Source organism: Rhea pennata, chromosome 3 (assembly GCF_028389875.1).
Source record: "Rhea pennata isolate bPtePen1 chromosome 3, bPtePen1.pri, whole genome shotgun sequence".
NCBI lineage: Eukaryota > Metazoa > Chordata > Aves > Rheiformes > Rheidae > Rhea > Rhea pennata.
Window position 1 is genome coordinate 11012931 of NC_084665.1, and position 17720 is coordinate 11030650.

Here is a 17720-nt window from a genome sequence, read left to right on the forward strand (position 1 = left end):
GCAGTAAACTAAGCCGGCAAAGTAAAATTTCCACAAAAATAATGAGCCTTGATATTTCAATTAGAAACATATAGATTTCTATTTATTTTTCTGACAATAGAAAACACCCTTTACCAACTCTCAACTTGGTGGTGGTTCTGAGCTTTGGAATACTATTTTTGTTTTAAACTCAGAGTAAATTTTGAAGCTACAACTAACACGAGGATGTTTTTTAAAAAATATCATCATAGCAGTTTCACAAGCTTCAGTTGCTTTGACAATTAAATGAATTATATAGGAAAAATACGCTATGTACGGAGAAACTATGCTGTAACAAGTACCTCTACATAGCCAATGTCATACTTCATTGCACTGCAAAGGCTCAAAATAAACAATGCTGTCAAAGCTTTAACAAGTTTTGACCTTTAAGGAACCCAGGTTTTGCTCTACGTTGAGTCTTTGGAGACCTAATCAGTGAATACAGAGACAAAACCATTTTGGTCTCTAATTAGAATTTACTTCAGCAGGTTGGGAAGATAGCCTGACAACTGCATGTTCCTAGAGACTAGTCCTTTTTTGTTTTTTTCCCCTCCTTCTTTCCTCCTCTGCTTAATGGAAGGCAGTCCCAGCTTTCTGCCTACAAACTCAAGTGTAAACAGCTCAGCCATTCAAGAGAGAGAGTTGGCTTATGCATCACTAAGATTCTGAGACTTATGGTAACAGTAGATTTCAGGAAAATGGTTAATTCAATCTTAAAAGTACAGAACTGTTCAAGTAACATCACTTTGGCTTTAAGTAGCTTTTTTTTTTTTTTTTTTTTTTAAAAAAAAAGAGAGACTTGTTTACTTTATTGCAGATTGAAAGAAACCTGGAAAAAAAAGAATAATATTAGTTGTGGGGTTTGTCTGATGAGTAATTATCGAAGTGGTCAGATGAAGCTAGTCTTGTTGACTTCCCATTCAGCAAGCAGTAAACCAAAAATTCTGATACTTCTGTTATGTAGTACATCAGGGAGAAAAGGAAAGTATTAACCCTTTCATTGCAGTGTAGTGACTAGTTAGAAATCCCACCTAAAGTGAGCTTGAAATAAGAAGTAATACTAAATAACTTTTTTGAAAGCTGTAGAAAAGTTACAAAACACAAGATCTCCTGCTTTTTTCTGTTATATAAAAAGCAAACGTTCATTGTGTGGCTACTACAGCAATCTTTTTCTATGTAAAGTTCCTGTACTTACAACAAACCAAGCATAGAACAAAAGGCCTATTATCTTTCAACGCCTTGTGGTGGGTTGGCTTACAATGAAGTACAAGCAGCAGCCTGACCCTATTTTACATAATTTTGCAACTGAGTTTGTTACATACTCTTAATTGTTACTTCAGATTTATACTAATACCTTACCAAAACAAATTTGCAGCTTCATTTCATTGGAAGTGTGTGCTAAAATAAGAGTAGGCTATCATACAGCTAACCAGTACTTCCACACACTGCCCCTCTTAAGTGGAAGAGACTACATTAGTTAAACATCAACTCATAGAATATTTTAAAAGTTCATTTTGTGCTTTACATAACACTTCTTACCCATTAGAGATCAGTATGATCTGTGGATCCTTTCCCATCCAGGTCAGCAGTTTGAATCTTGCCTAGCTACTCAGAGTTGCTAGTATCCAGTGGTAGTTCATTGGCCCATGCAAAGTAAACTAGTTGCACAATTCCAGTCACATCACAATTCTCTTAAAAATACATGAAGTCAAAAGACATGAAAAAAACCCAAACAAACAAACAAGAAGGGGACATGCTGCTTTTAAATCCCTTCAAACTGATTCAAAATTTGATGAGAAGAGGTAGTCATGTAACAACAAAAAAAAAATTAAAAACAAAAAAACGCTCTACCTCAATCATTATAAAGTCTTGGAAGCATAAAGGGCCTCCTTCCACTGGTTTTGCACAATTAACTAGTTGGGAGTGCCTCCAAGCTCAATAATCTCCACGCTATTTTATGTTTTCATACAAAAAATTTAATAAATATTACTTTTCAAGATTTATTGCCAGGAACAACACATCAAAGATGCATTTTCATATAACACTAATATCACAATACAAGGTATCTTCACGATCTCAATGGTTAACCACTGAGATGATTATGTTTATAAGCCTTCTGATCTTAAACATTGTAATAGCACTTTGATTTCCTCACTTGTTAAGGCGGGCAGTGTGATCTATGGCAAACCTATACAGTGATCTTACTGGACATTCTACTGTTCAAGTATTCAACAACTAGCTTATTAGAATACTCCCTAAATGCAGTAGATTACAAAAAAAAAAAAAAAAAAAAAAAGTCAAATCTACAAGTGGTTCAGTATTACATATTCATGGTGAGAGAAAAAAAAAATCAGAATTTACAAAGTAAGATTGCTGTGTTTCCAACTTCACACGCTAATTGGATATTTTAATTACATGCAACCACTCACATTTCATCTACATAAAGTTATAGCTCAGTTTTGTTCCCTTAAACTGCTTCTTAGCAGATTATCTGCCTGTCACTCTTTTTCAAGTCTAAAGCAGCAAAATTTTTTTTTCTAGTCTAATTATCTAAACTGCCTCAGTCAGTACTTACAAATAGTCTTAAAGTGATACTATGGAAGGTGTTTCAAACATTTGACGTTGTACAAAAAACCAGCATCAAGGCATGAAAGCCCATCCTAATAAAAATAAGCTATTTTAGAACACCTTAATTTTGGCATATAGGCAACATGTAACAAGAAAATAAATTCAAAATAAAGAAGCCACAAGTTTACAATGCTATCAAAAACCTTCAACTCTAAACACATACATATAAATAAAGAGGAATGATATTTTAAGGCTCTTGATTATTAAGTTAATAAATCAAATATACACAGTGATTAATAAAAAAAAGAATTATTTACATATCTATACAAACTTCTATTTTTGACACATTTTCCTCTTTAAATTCTTCATTTACCAGCAACTGCTGACAAGTTTCCCCCCACCCACCCCCAACAAAAATACAATTAAAAAAAATAAATAATAAACTTATTTTTGATAGTTGCTGTGGTTCTGAGCTGCAAAGGCACTTTCAAATACAGAACTAGTTGTACGTCACCATAAAACCAATATACAAAAAACTCAAATTCAATAAATATAAATAAAATGTATTACTCTAAAGAAACTGTATAAATTGGGACATCTGGCAAAAAAAAAAAGTTAACGCTAAAGAGTAATAAGGCTATGTAATACCTTATGAAACGTTTCCATGATGTATCAGCTACAGCTGAATTTACATTAGGGCACTTTTGACTAGTTTTGCATAGATGTGAAATGCAGCACTTGGTATTTCAGCCAACCACAGCAACTATCATTGCCAGTGTAAGCCAGCTTGTCAAAACTTAAATTAACACAGGGATTCTAAGTAAATAATAGCCTTAGACTCAAATATTACACAACAGTTTAAGAACTACAAGCTCCGAGTGCCTTTGTAATGATATTTAAAGGCCCTGCATGGCAGCACCCCACTGTCTGCTATACAATGTACTCCATTCGATTTAAACTTTGTGCATTTTCCAAGTCTCTGTTGTCTTGTTTGTTTGTCCAGTTCGGGTGTTTTGTAGGTGTGCTATTGGGTGGCTTTTCATCTCTGTCTACTAATGTGTACGCTGGCTGTTTGGCAAATCGGGCCTTCTGCTGGTGTTTGTCCATGTCATCTTCCTCCACTTCTGAATTGTGTGTCCTTATTTTGGCAATTTTAGAGTTTTTGCTTTCATAGTCTTTAATTGGGGCAGTATTTGCTCCATGTTTCTCAATGGGGTTTTTTATCTGATTCAGCTGCTCCCTTACATTGTTGGTAGTGTTGTCATCAGATGCTGTGTGCGTATGGCTGCTCTGCTTCCTGCGTTTTCGAATGCACCAATAAAAAACTGTCACCAGACAACAGATCCAGGCTACTGTTAAGACTGAGCTCAATAATGGCACCAAGAAATCTGAAAGAGATAAGAACAGTTAGCCCTGGTACAAATTCTAGTCAAGGATTTCCTACAAATAAAACAAATCTTAATTCTTAAGCCTAATTTATATGCAGTGGATCAGAGGGTAACATAAGTGTAGCGAAGTTAGTTCTCAGAGTACTAACTGGTAGCCCCGGGGAAGAGATGTCTTCCTCTTTCCACAGTGTCAGTGATGGCAGGCAACAGTGCTAAAGGCCTCATTACACTGCTGTGCCGGTTCCCAGCTTAGAGGCAACGTGGCTTGGCTGTCAATAAGACGCCGTCACTGTCTGGTGCTATGTGGAAAGCTAACGGACACTCTTGACCCTGTGTTTAATTCATCTGATCAGGACAGTGGCATAACCAGATAGATAAATGGAGCTTTCAGAGCCAACAAGCATGACTTTAGTTATTTTCTTCTTCCTTCCCCCTCTCCCCCAACCATGAAAGGGGGGAGAAGAGTAGTAGCTGTTCTAACCTGTTGGACTATTATTTTAGAACTTTTGCAGAATACTCAAGGCATGGGGAAGGAGCAAGACCCTCAAGCAAAAATTGCTTCGTTGTTGCCAGGTAACAAGACCAAAAGGCAAAAGATTCTCATATTTATTACAAGTCTCAAAAGCAAGGAAAGTTTCACTTGCTTTGAAAAGCTATTCTAGTTATCAAAAGGACGTGAGATTCTGGAGACAGACAGACAGAAGCTTACCTGTTTTGTTTTTAACTGGTCGCCGTTGTACTCTGACTTCTGCGACTGCGGCAATTAGCGTGTTGTTTCCATCACGCTTACTGACAAGGTCTACAATCCTATCTGTGATTTCTTTGATTGGGTTTTCATCTTCTCCTATATCTTCAGCAGACTACAAAGGAGGAATCATGCAATTAATATCAAATACTAGATCAAGTGTATAGGTTTTCTACTATTTATAAACTTCTGCTAACAGTTAAGGCTCTTACCATTTTTCTATGGAAAAAAAACACAGAAAAAGGAAAGAAGAGGAGGGGGAGAAGGTAGAGGAGCTATTACAGTTGCTAACAGATGGTAGCTTTCATGTATGCACATGTAACCAAGATTCCTTCCCTGTTCTCAAAAGGGAACTGGGATGAAACAAAACTGTAAGTGCTGAAAAAAAAACCAGGAGTTAGTTATTATGAAATCCATGTTACACATATATCCAGCAATTAACTATTAAGACATACACACAAAAAAAATATTCCAGGAGTACTTACAATAGCAACATGTATTTCATTATTTGCTAAGTGTGAAGGCTCACAGGTAATATAAATGGAATATTCAACAGAAACATTCTTCAGAATATTCAGGTTCCTCAATTCACTGCAAATGTGCTCTGTGGTAAGTCCCTAAAGGATACAAAAAAGCTCTTAAGCATATTTTTATATATTTGTTTGTGTGTACACACACACACACCCCTTCCCTTCCCCTCTCCCCCCCATCAGTGTCTCCTGTAAGAGTTCTCCCTGAAGTAATAGTTCTTGGGGAAAGGGGATTCCTGCCAAGCCAGCTTCTGGTAGAAATCTATATTAAGCAGTGGCCCTTTGTACCTTGCTTGCTTTGATAATGAAGGAATATCAGCTTTTATTGTACTTTTACTTGGTTTTGTGCTGTGACGAACATATGTGCTTGTTTCTGAGAACAGGAAGAACTATGTTCTGTTACTTACTGGTGCCATCATTTCCTTGTTAAAGGTGAAGGTGATGTTGGCACAATTGTCTTGGTAATAAGAATCAGAATTGCATTTTGTCTTCACGGGTTGTTGATTTGAAGGCCAACATTCACCCACTGCAGCACAAGGATGGGTGAAACAATGGTCGTCTTTAACAGGAACACAGGCGTGTCCCGCTGGGCATTCGTTATGACCTTTGGCATGTATTATACAAGGTCGAGGACCACACCAAACCTGAAAAGAATAAGTACCAATATAAATAACTTCTAGTTATAGAACAGAAGACAGCATAACCCAAAACACAGTAAATTTGTACCTTAGAACAGGTGACTTTTCCATTCAGACACTGACAGGTATTACAGTCATCATCCCACTTAGCCCCATCTGGCATTACTCGAACACTAGTAATGCAAGGCCTTCCTGTAACTGAAGAGATGGACTAGAATTAAAAACTTTAGAGAGAAAATGTGTGGAAAACACCTTAAGCATTTCCCTTTCCTCACACTCAGTTCTCCCTAAACTCAGTGATGATTTAATAAAGCTTGCTTGTTCACTAAAAGACAACGCTTACCTAAAAACAAAACCACCTATCTGTTAAAATGCAATTATACTGATGTTGTTACAAACACGATTACCAGCCATGACATCTGGAATACCTTCTTGGCATCCTGGACCACTACGACCAGGTGGGCAAATGCAACGATACCCATTAATTTCATCCACACATGTAGCTCCAAAGGCACAAGGCGAAGACTGGCATTCATTGATGTCTATGATAGAGAGCAGAAGAGAAAAAAAAAGTTACTCTAACATTCTTTTATTTTGTCAAACAAAGCATACTAGAACTTTGTGTTCAATTTCCAGTGTCTACTCAGAGATACTAGCAGCACCAGTATAATCTTGGAGGAAGTTCACTGACATTTTTGCTGTATGGCACTAACAAAAATCAAAACCTGACCCTTATGTCAGCTTACAGATTAAGGGTAAAGACACACTCCTCCTCACACAAGCACGCTTCCTCTCCTTTGAGAGGGTCTGTACATTTATTATATTCTTCAACTCATGACAACATTAAACTACTTTCCACTTGTATTACTGCTGTGAAACTTGTATTTTCATGGCTGTTAAAGTGTTAGTGTCCTACCTGTAATTATTATTAAATGACAGGAAAGTACATACATCACCTCAGGGCTTGTAGGTAGATCATTAATTGACAAGGCTTTTGGCTGGTGTGCTTTCGTGCCAAACAGAAACCCATGCCACACAAACATACTGAAACTGGGAAGACTGTCCTGAAGGGCATTCTTCCCACTCAGCTGAATCAAGAGGTTTCAGTTCTAGCTGAACTGACTTTAGCATTTCTTTCATTTTCAATGTAATTCCTACCCTCTTGCACATCAGCTACAGATCTAAGCAAAAAAAAAAAGTATCAACCATCTACAGTAAATCTGATCTGCCACTTGACTCAATTAAGATAACTGTCTTACAAAATTCAAGTGAGACACAAATCAAGATAGAACCCATTGTAACACTTACTGATCCTGCAGTCAGGACCTGCAAAGCCTGGAGCACATTCACAGCGGTACCAGTTGTCTCCATCCACACAAGTGCCGCTATTATAACTATAAAGAAAAAAAGTTACACACATATTAAAGCCTGCTACATGTAAAAATAATCTAGTATTCTAAAAAGGATCTAGTGTTCTTGAGCAACAGCAAGGGCACAGGATTAAAGACAAACTTTAAACTTACCAAGGATGAGGACTGCAGTCATTTGTGTCTGCAAAGCAAAAACAGACACATTAAACATGCAAACTTTGACTAATGCAACTCTACTATGTAAAGAATGGTTGGACTTCCCCTAATGCCCAAGTTACACTTACTTAAACTTCTACAAAATATGTTGAAATTCCCTACTAAATTGATTCCAGGTTTCTACCACAAAATATGTTAGCTACATTGTGGAACACATGTATACAGGAAAAGATCATTGTAAAAAATTTAACATGGGGCAGGGGAAGTGAAGCGAGTGGAAGCAGACAGAGCTGCTGGTAGAAAAAGAATGCAGGAGAAAACAAGACAACATCTGTTTCCACTTAGCTCATTTGCAACTTTCTCATGCCTAGGTCAGGGCTCTATCACAAAGTCATTAAAAACAAAGACTCAGGTGATGCTAAAGCCTACTTCAAACAAGCTTTCCCTTCTGGTTTCAATCTTGACTCCAAGGGCAACAGGATGAGCTAGTGTTCTCATCAGGCAACACTTTGGAAAAGTTCAAGCAAAGACAACTTACTCTGAGTACACGTGGGTCCTTCCCAGCCCTCTTTGCAGACACAAGTAAAAGAATCCCCACTGACTACACAGGTACCACCGTTATGACAAGGGTTTGGCAGGCAGCTGCTGTTCCTTGCTGTAACAGAAAAATTTACCACTGAGTTTTCAGAAAGCTCTCAAAACTGAGCCAAAAGGGAAAACTGAGGTCACAGATTCAGTAGTGCGTCTGCTTTCTGGTGCTTATGTGGGTGCTTACCTATATTACAAGTGGCTCCTTCCCATCCTGCAGGACACATGCACTTGAAAGTGTCCCCCTCATCATAACATGTTCCTCCATTATTGCATGTTGCCTCATCACACTGGCTGTCACCTAGAAAGAGCCCAAACTATCCTTAATTCCAGTGCTTTCTTAATGCTACACAGTAAGTTTAAACAGCTTAATAGAGCATGCCTGTTATGTTTTGGAAATACTGAACTTACGGGAATGGCAAGTTTTCCCTTTCCACCCATTTTTACATTCACAGAAGAAGTCATTGACCAAGTCTCGGCAAGTTCCTCCATTGTGGCAAGGGTTTTTACTGCAGTCATTAATATCTAGAAATATTATGGAGAGGAAGTGAGCTAAGTAGCATCTACAGAGTTGATAAATGCTTAATGCTTGAAAGATTTTCTATCCCCAATTTTGTGTCTCAGTCACAGATTAAATACTTAAGCAAGTATTTTAATGCTTTAAGCACCATCACAAACATCGAGAATATTCTACCCTGTTCTTCCAGCTAATTTTCATTTTGTTTCAATAGACAAGAGGTGAGAGAGGAAAGATCTATTATAAAAATTTTCCTGTCAGATGATGGAAGCTGATTGCTCACTCCCCTTCTATTTCCAGGACTTACAAAATGCAAAAAAGGCATTTCTGATCTTTCTAAAAAACAGTAAGTACTCATGCTAAAGATCTCTTACAGAAAGTTATCCAAAGGCTAGAGCAGAAAATTAAACAGTAGTAGAACCAGGTTCTATTCCCAGTCCTGCTGTTAACTTGGGTTTAGCTCTGATTCCAGAACTTAGGACTCAGTGGAAAAAAAGACACCACCTTTTCCTCTGAGGCCTTTGAAGCAGACCTCATGTTCAGCTGGTATTGGTCACTGTCATCTTAAAGACAGGATTTTACTGTGTGCCGAAGAAGGGTTAACAAACTTACTTGTTTCACAGTATGTTCCTTCCCATCCATCACTACAGATGCATTTGTAGGAGTTGATGCCATCAATACAAGTGCCACCATTTTTACAGGGGTTGCTCTCACAGTCATTGATATCTGCGATAATTTGGAGTGGGATGAGGGAGGGAGAACAAAAACACGTTAACTTTCAGCTACTGAACTTTTAGCATCTCACTGACTATTTTGACGCTACTTCCATTTCTAAGCCCCTCGAGAGGAAGAGTTCTAAGCAAGACCAGAAATACTTGAAAACAGTGTGGACATGAAATGATGAAGTCATCACTCAGCAGTTTAGGAAAAAAAGAACATTTTAAAGTAGAGGTTTTCAAGAGCACTTAAAATCCATGCTAAAACCCACTATTAAATACCTCAGACCTTGTATACATGAGGTTTTCAAAAACATACAATTCAAAACGAGAAGGTTCATTACTGTGAACTTTCCCCAAGGCCTAGCAAATTCCAATCTGCCTCACCCATGCGGGATGTGAAAACTTAAAGCAGTTATAAGGTTCATTGTGTTAGAAAGGAAAAAAAAAAGCCTCCAAAACTTTAAATAATCTGGGAGGAAAGGATGGAATCTTTTTCCAAAGAGAGATTCAGAAACAGTAAAACTTAAATATCTTTTTAGCTCTTACTCTCATGGCAGTAGGTGCCAGTGAATCCTTTGTTGCATTCACAGGTGAATTTTCCACCTGCTTGGCTCTTGCACTTTCCGTGAGGACCACAGACATTTGAAGAAATATAACGAACCCCTTCTGGTGTGCTGTTAGAAGCCACTGCCACTGTACAGCTGTCAATTACTGCAGAAAAACAGAGATCTGAGTAAGGATTGCCCATCCTAGATTATTTCATATGCTAACAGCTACCAGTGAAGGACATTTAAAAGGCTTGTACCTGCTACCTTAGAGTAAAAGGATTATGCCAAGGATTCATGCATACAACAAAGACAGTAACTTATCTGAAGGTTGCTGGACCACTTATTTGGCCTAGAATGTTTTCAGCAAAGCTGGCTATTTGCTAGATGTGCTTCAATTCTGCATCTTCTTTCAAATAGCTGGTATTTACAAGTATTATTCATCTTTTCATACTAATATAAGTCTAAGGCACTGGGTGACATTCAGCCTCTTTATACAAAGAAACTCTTCCACTGATTACACTAAACGAAGGCTGCATTATGTCTTCTGCCACAGGATCAGCAGAAGGTGTTATCAGTCATTCCCAGCCTCCAAGGTAACACAAACCTTCACAAGGAGTTGTGCGGCAGTGATCTTTCAGGTGGGAGCAGTTCTTCCCTTCGTAATCTTCAGGGCAGTTGCAAAAATAGTCCATAGCAAGATTGAAGCATTGGGCACCATTCTGGCAAGGGTTTGGCTCACAATAATCTATGTCCAGCTGTAAGTAGTGCAGAGGGAAGAAAGGGAAATGGAAGAGAGAAAAAAGGGAGAGGGGAAGCTGAGTGAAACAGAAGTTTTATCATAGCTTTCCCTCATTACAACAGGCAGACATCGTGGAATCTGACCTTTTTATCTACTGCCTGACTGAATTGTTCATAATGCACAGAGTTCAGTTAGACTTGCAGCTATTTCAGCAGACAGCCCTCTTGATATTAAACAGTCACTGGAAGTTAATAGTTAGCACGTAACAAAACCTGACATGCAAACATTTGCAATCTGTTTTAACAGAATCTTCAGCCGCCTGTGAGCGTTTTTTGTTATTGTTTCTTTAATACATATAAATCAAGCACTTTCTTGGCAGACTGACAGCTATACCAAGTATGACTTTATATATTATGGTTCACTGGATGCAAGGTATTCAGGGTACAGATCCAGAGTGCTGGCAGAAAGGCCACTGGCTGAGAGCCTGCCTTTCACCCGTACTTCTTACCTGACAGAGGTTTCCTGAGAAACCAGCAGGGCAGAGACATTGGAATCCATTGATTTCATCCTGGCAATGACCCCCATTCATGCAAGGGTTACTTGCACATTCATTGATGTCTTTCTCACAGTGATCTCCTGCATAGCCAGGTGAACAGATACACCGATAACCATTAACCAAGTCCTGTGAAGGAACAAGAAAGTTTAAAGTTAAGGGGTTTCTTTTTCCTCTTCGCCCACATACATGCATGGGTGTGCGGATATATAGCTACATATGCACACTCAAATGTGTGTGTGTGTGTATTTATATACACATACACACGCCCATATACACAAATATATAATACATATATTATACAAATACATATCTAATTGCTATATGTATAATAAAAGAATAAGAAAGAAAAACCACTAAGAGTGCCAAAGTATCTTCTACTATATCCAATACCAACATAAGAAACTAGCTCATGTTGAAACAAAGCAGGAATATTGGGTGGGGGGGACTATCTACCAACTAGTACTGCCTTACATTCCTGATTTCTCAGTAGGATACATATATCCATGTTTTAAAGAGGAAAATCTACATTTGCAATAGATAGTTTACACAACAGCCAATCCTGTTTACTGGTGACAGTGGTGGTGAAGATGAGTCATTTACTGCAGTTATAAATTCTGCTCTTGCTGTTCTACACACATACTCTTAAATGGTGTAAGTATGATATAACTCCCCCCCCCCAACTCAAAGTCATGACAATATATACACCTGTATGTATTGTGGAATAGCTTATTGCTGTTTCCCTGCACTGTTTGTGTTTAGACTCAAATGTTTTAGTTACTGTTGCAAGTCTTGGAAAACCAAATTAAAGCCAGTGGCTTACCCGGCAAGATCCTCCATTCTGACATTGTCCACGACAGTCATTAACATCTGCAGTAAAATTAGTGTGGTTAGAAGGCAAAAATATATTTACACTAGATACAGAGTTCAAGTCTTTCTAAAACTGCAACTAGATAAACCTTTTGTCAGGTTTCCTGCATGCCTTCCCTTGAGATAATCTTATCATAATGGGTGGAACCTTTAGTGATTCCTCTACTAGAGTTAGTGAAACTTCACATCATTGTTTTAGTGACTTTATCAGAATATAGCTATGTTATGGACTAATGAGTTTGATAAAATTGTGTATTTTCATTCCACACCAACTACTCCCTTTCTAAAAACATCAACTGCTAAGACTATGCCTGGGAGATTTAAATCTGAGCTTAGAACTCAGCGGAATATGTATATTAAACACACACAATTAGCCTTTAATAAACCCAGGGATATAGACACTTACTTATATCACAGTTGTGGCCAGACCAGCCAGTAATGCAGTCACAATAGTAGCTGCCTATCAGGTTCCTGCAGGAGTTGGCATTGACACAGGGTTTGCCCTCACATTCGTTCGCATCTGAAAAACAGGGTGAATGGCCAAATGAACTGCTCGTAGGGTACAAGGAAAAAGAGAAGTCTACAGTCTGTTTTCACAGCAATGATCAGCAGTTCATATCTAAAAGGAACTTGTAATATACAGCCTGGATTAGCGTGATTTAAGAGAACAAAAGTCAATCATGCATCAGTCTTTGAAGTCTCTTGCAATTTCTCTGCAATTAGAACATACTGGCTATGCCAATTATTTGATAATTACACAGCTACTCATTCAGAGCACCCTCCCCTCCCCCTCCCCCTCAATCCAGCATTTTGATGGAGGAGTGCTGCAGCCTGGTCATTGGGATTAGTGTGTTGTGTAAAGAATGCAGACAGCTCATTCTTTGTGAGATCATCCACATTTTGGAACCCAGCTGTGAACTCCTTGGTCTAGAGGAGTTGACATGGCTGAGAGATACTGCAACTTTCTCACAGGCTAAAGGAAAAAATACATGTGGGGGCAGGCATGGAAGGCATACATATACACCCTCCCCACTTTTTTTTTTTTTTTTTTTTTTTTGCGCAGTTTAAAGTATGTCTATTTGGCTCAGTTAACTATTTTCTTCAACAACTGGCATGCATCAATAATAAAAGGGAAAGAAGTATGCCACTCTAAGCTTAGGACCTACTCTTGCAAACAAAGAAAGTCAGTATTCTGTGCATGCCAGAATATGTCCGAGAGTTTCAGAAGTATAAACATGCCTAAAGCAAAGGGCACAATCGTATGCCTGCCAGACTAGGATCCCTCTAATTTTTTTTTCCCCCAGAGCAGCACTGAATGAAGAGAAACACAGTACTCACCTAGCTGGCACGTTTTACCAGTCCACTGAGGTGGGCAAATACACTTAAATCCATCAACTAGATCTTGGCAAGTTCCTCCATGACCACAGGGATTTGGAGAACAATCATCAATATCTGTAACGCAGGATAAGAAGAGGCTTAGCTCTATTACCAGATAGGCAACTTCAGTAACTGATACATTTGATAAATGGGTGCTGCTTCTAGGATTTATCCTAGAGAACAGAAAAACAACAGAACTTCTACTTGAAATTTTTACAAGTATTTTAGCAAAAGAATCCTTAGAAAAGGAGAAAGGGCATTCAAAGCATACAGGGCATAGTGGAAGAAATTTACACCAAGCAGCCTTTTGCAAGTGGAAGTCAGATTTTGATACAACAGGTCTCTCAGGCAGAATTTTAAGAGCTTATTAAAAGAACCACCCCAAGTCTGTTCTACTTCTCCCAAGAAACTGTTGGTCATTCTCTCTCCTTGCATTTAATGAAAGCCCCAGTACAAGCACAGAAGAAGAGGGTGCACTGTGATATGAATGGATGCTAAGAACCAATGCTAAAGGAACCAATGCATAGGATAGGTAGGCTACACCATAAGTTTCTCAGGGATTAGAAAGACAGATCTAAAACAGTAACTAGTAAAATAAGATTGGGGGGGGGGGGAAGCGCGCACACATACACACACAAAACGTAACACAAAACCCACTTACTATCGGTGCAAGTTGGTCCAGCCCAGCCAGGTGCACACACACATTCAAATCCTGTAGAAGTTTCTAAGCAGCTTCCTCCATTGTGACAAGGATCCGAAAGGCAGGCATGTTCCGCTGCACCAGGACAGAAGTACACTGTGATAAAGGCTACAGCAGTACCACCACAACATATCCTCTGCTCCTTCTGCCCGCTTCTATTCTGGACCCACCATCATTACTACTGATGTATCTTGTTCCTGAGAACTGCAAATCAAAAGGGCACTAGCGGGAAGTCATCCTCCATGCTAAACTGATCGACACGTTATAGCATGCATCTGCTCAAGTCAGAGCCAAATCAGATGAACAGCAAGCAGAAGGCTGATTTAAGGACATATAAACTGTCAAATATGAAACAAGTCTGGAACTTTTCAGCTATCTGTGACAGTCTATCCATATAACCAAAACCAGCCACTAAATGAGAAATAAACTGTCAAGTGGCAGTTCAATAGTCTCAAACACAAAAATAACCAAAACCCCCCTCAAAAACAAACAAAAAAAAACCCACCACCACACTTACCAATTTCACAATTCTGTCCTGAGTAACCCTCAGGGCAGGAACACTGGTATTTGTCAGGGCCAGTGTTGCTGCAGGTACCACCATTCAAACAGGGTGGGTGGGTCCCACAGTAGTTCAGATCTGCAAAGGACAAGGAACTTCAAAAACTACGGTTGAGCAACAACAGAAACATGGCTATGTGCATGCTCTATGTAGTAACTTTATAGAATACATGTGCACACAGAAGTAGGACCGGACAGAGCAAAGTTAAGCACATACGCTAACAACACTGGACTAGAACAGCGAAGCACACAATGCTAAGTAGCTGAAGGACAAAAACTCCTGCCACATTTCGAGGCTTGCACTCTGTCTTGTGTGCACTCTCTCCCGATAAGTTTGCCAGTGTTAAAATTCAAGTGTTACACTGGGCTATCCGTAAGATTAGCATACCTTTGTCACAGAGCTGACCACCCCAGTTGGTTTCACAGAGGCATTGCCATGGTTCAATGCAAGTGCCATGGACACATCCAGGGTGTGGAATGCACTTATCACAGTACTGCCCTTGCCATCCATACTGACACCTTCATAAAAGAAAAGAGGGGGGGGGGAGGATTCAGAACAGGGAAACAGATCTTAGAATTGCTCTGTGTAGATGTGAGTGTAGCACTCCAAAGCCTTGAGAGAGTCTGGGGAGATGGGGGAGAAGGGAAGGACAAGGGGAAGTGGAGAAGCTATTCAAGGTTTGTTTGATGGTTTCTTGTAAACAAACATTTTAGTAGTTTTGCCAAGGTCTCTGTAGCGGGTGTCCCGACAAAAGAATAACTGCTCTGAGAGAACCAGCATGAGGCCATTCAACACAATAATACTCTTTCTGGAGCCTCATACAAATGTGGCAGAGAGGGTGGGTGTGCACTACAAATCAATCTCTGGACTTTGACAGAACACATTATAAACTGAGAGAGAAAAAAAAAAAGTCAGTGGAAACAATAGTTATCCAGAGATCCTCATAAATACAAGGTTCCAGGCATTTCAGCCTGCTGGGTTTACAGGAAGATAAACAAAACCATAAACACCAACTCTGAACCCTCTGCAAGGCAATAGCAGAGCATAAAGAGCGCTGAGGCTTACTAGGAGTTAGCCTTATGCTGAGCTAGGAGACATACAAAGGAAGTATGGACCGGGCCACAACACGAGATCAACGAAAACAGCACGCACCAAATTTTGCGGTTGTTACAAGACAACCGGTTGTCAGTGTACTTCAGAACTTGATCTATGCTAACCCCTTTTCAGGTAATAACTAGAAGTTACCCAATTCCAAGCAACTTTAATTTCATACCTGGAGAAGAACTATCATTACTATAATACCACTATCAATAAGCTACATGATTTCCTTACTAGAAAGGAAGATACCCTTTTAAAGTAAAGCTCCGTTAAAATAAAGTTTATTTTGGCTTTCACTTTAGTTCTCACTGGCATAGTAGACCAAGGATTCTTTCAAATTAAAATTCATCTATAGATAAAGACAAGCTGAAACTTAGAAGGGTTTGTTGAAGTACCATATTTCATTAACAGGTCCTGAGAGTAACTGATCAACAGTAATTATGCACTAAGCTGTCACTAGATTATGAAAATAAGCCTTTTCTATACAGAAGTCAGTTAAGCTTTCTATTTATAGACACCCCTCCCCCTGCAAGACACTATTCTTTTACCAACAGTTTCTTCTCATGGGAAAAAACTAAGGGGATCTATCGAATGGTTAATCACATAGAGCTAGTGTTAAATCTGACTTCCCTTCTAAAAGTCTCAGGTGACAAACTGCATCCTAATTTACTTAGGGTTTTTTCAATAGCTATTTCAATAGCAACCTACTCAAAAGCAATAGAAAACACTCGATAGCTTGTGCATATATAAAAACAACAACAACAAAAAAGAGTTAGGCCAACTTATTTTTCTTTGTGGAAAAACATCATGAGAGAAAAATCCATATCAAACAAAACAGCCACTCTCAAGTAGCCCTTGGAAGGTCCTTCCATATAGGGAATGCAACAAGAATGCAGAGACCAAAGTTTAAGAACATACCCTTTCAACTTCTATTGCATTCAAAGCAACTTGCCTGTGAGCTTACACCTCACCTAAAAAAAGAAGCATCCAAATCTAGAATTTTGTTCCTTTTTGTCTTCTTTAAAGCTTTTTGTCTTCTTCAAAGCATATATAGAGGGAAACATGTACTACCACCAACAAACAAAACAAACAGAAGAAAAAAAAAATCAAAAAACCTACACACGAAAACAAGCACATCTCCTCCCCCAACCCTGCCCCTTCAAAAGAAAAAAAAAGGAAAAAAAACCCTTTAGAGCTAGAGATATGACTTACTTCAGACAGATCAGCTTCGAAGTATAACAAAGAAAATACAAATAAGAGTACGGTCATCTTAAAAAACAAGCAAACAAACAGAACCCTACCTCAATCAGATATCCTTTCTAAAACAAGATTCATAGTAGTAATTCTTGTTTAATATGTATGCAGCAGTTTGTCATGAGAAATTTAAAGTTAACTTTTCTTGTATTTGGTTTTGTTGGCAGGCCTGCATTAGAAAAAGTGACTTGCACCAAGAGGGAAAAGGATATTTTAAGAGTGTTTGCAAATTGTCTGTTGTACCAGAACCCAGAGCAGTTTCTGCTGGGATGTTATTTTTAAACTCTATTGCATTTATAACATAGAGGTGACATGACTCATCAAAACTTAAGAGAAAATAAAATCTTGTTTCTGTGCTCTCTTTAAAGATATTGGTCTAACTTGGCAAGCAGGAGTTATCTGAAAGCACCAGAAGGACAGCATTGTTTCAAGACTATGCAAATAAAGTGTGGGAAAGTTGCACCTTAAGTAAATAAGAGCACTAGTGCATGTCTGGGCAGTGAGTGGGAGGTAAGAGCCTTAGAAAGAGAAAGGGAAGGAAAAAAAATGGAAACAAAGCCTGTTGTTCTGACTAGGAGACAGCAACCCCTACAAAGTATGTTTGTTCTGATGACAGAAGCACAAATCACTGGTAGCCTTGACTGAAACTCTCCTCACCATTCCCCCCCATCCTCACCAATACTTCGTACTACTTGCTGGCCTTTTTTTTTTTTTTTTTTTTTTTTTTTTTTTAAAAAAAAAAGGACAGATTTAAATTTGGTGTTTTGGGGGTTAACCATTTTATG

At 38.7% G+C, this 17720-nt stretch overlaps 2 protein-coding genes across 2 annotated transcripts in view; one reads left to right on the forward strand and one right to left on the reverse strand.

Moving 5' to 3' along the window:
* Positions 1-17720, forward strand: part of SLX4IP (SLX4 interacting protein) — a 106185-nt gene that overhangs the window by 87542 nt on the left and 923 nt on the right. The gene's annotated exons all lie outside the window — the stretch shown is intronic.
* The window catches only part of JAG1 (jagged canonical Notch ligand 1), a 38663-nt gene continuing 20997 nt past the window's right edge, over positions 55-17720 (reverse strand). Inside the window, exons 6-26 of the mRNA XM_062571544.1 lie at positions 14971-15101; positions 14542-14661; positions 13986-14099; positions 13286-13399; positions 12354-12467; positions 11901-11947; positions 11033-11206; positions 10390-10540; positions 9784-9948; positions 9131-9244; positions 8413-8526; positions 8189-8302; positions 7952-8068; positions 7411-7438; positions 7196-7281; positions 6316-6429; positions 5976-6085; positions 5657-5893; positions 5205-5336; positions 4684-4834; positions 55-3974 (exon numbers count right to left, since the gene is read on the reverse strand). Coding sequence (XP_062427528.1) covers positions 3517-3974; positions 4684-4834; positions 5205-5336; positions 5657-5893; positions 5976-6085; positions 6316-6429; positions 7196-7281; positions 7411-7438; positions 7952-8068; positions 8189-8302; positions 8413-8526; positions 9131-9244; positions 9784-9948; positions 10390-10540; positions 11033-11206; positions 11901-11947; positions 12354-12467; positions 13286-13399; positions 13986-14099; positions 14542-14661; positions 14971-15101 — 2905 coding nt within the window. The 3' untranslated portion in view covers positions 55-3516. The remainder of the gene's footprint in view (positions 3975-4683; positions 4835-5204; positions 5337-5656; positions 5894-5975; positions 6086-6315; positions 6430-7195; positions 7282-7410; positions 7439-7951; positions 8069-8188; positions 8303-8412; positions 8527-9130; positions 9245-9783; positions 9949-10389; positions 10541-11032; positions 11207-11900; positions 11948-12353; positions 12468-13285; positions 13400-13985; positions 14100-14541; positions 14662-14970; positions 15102-17720) is intronic.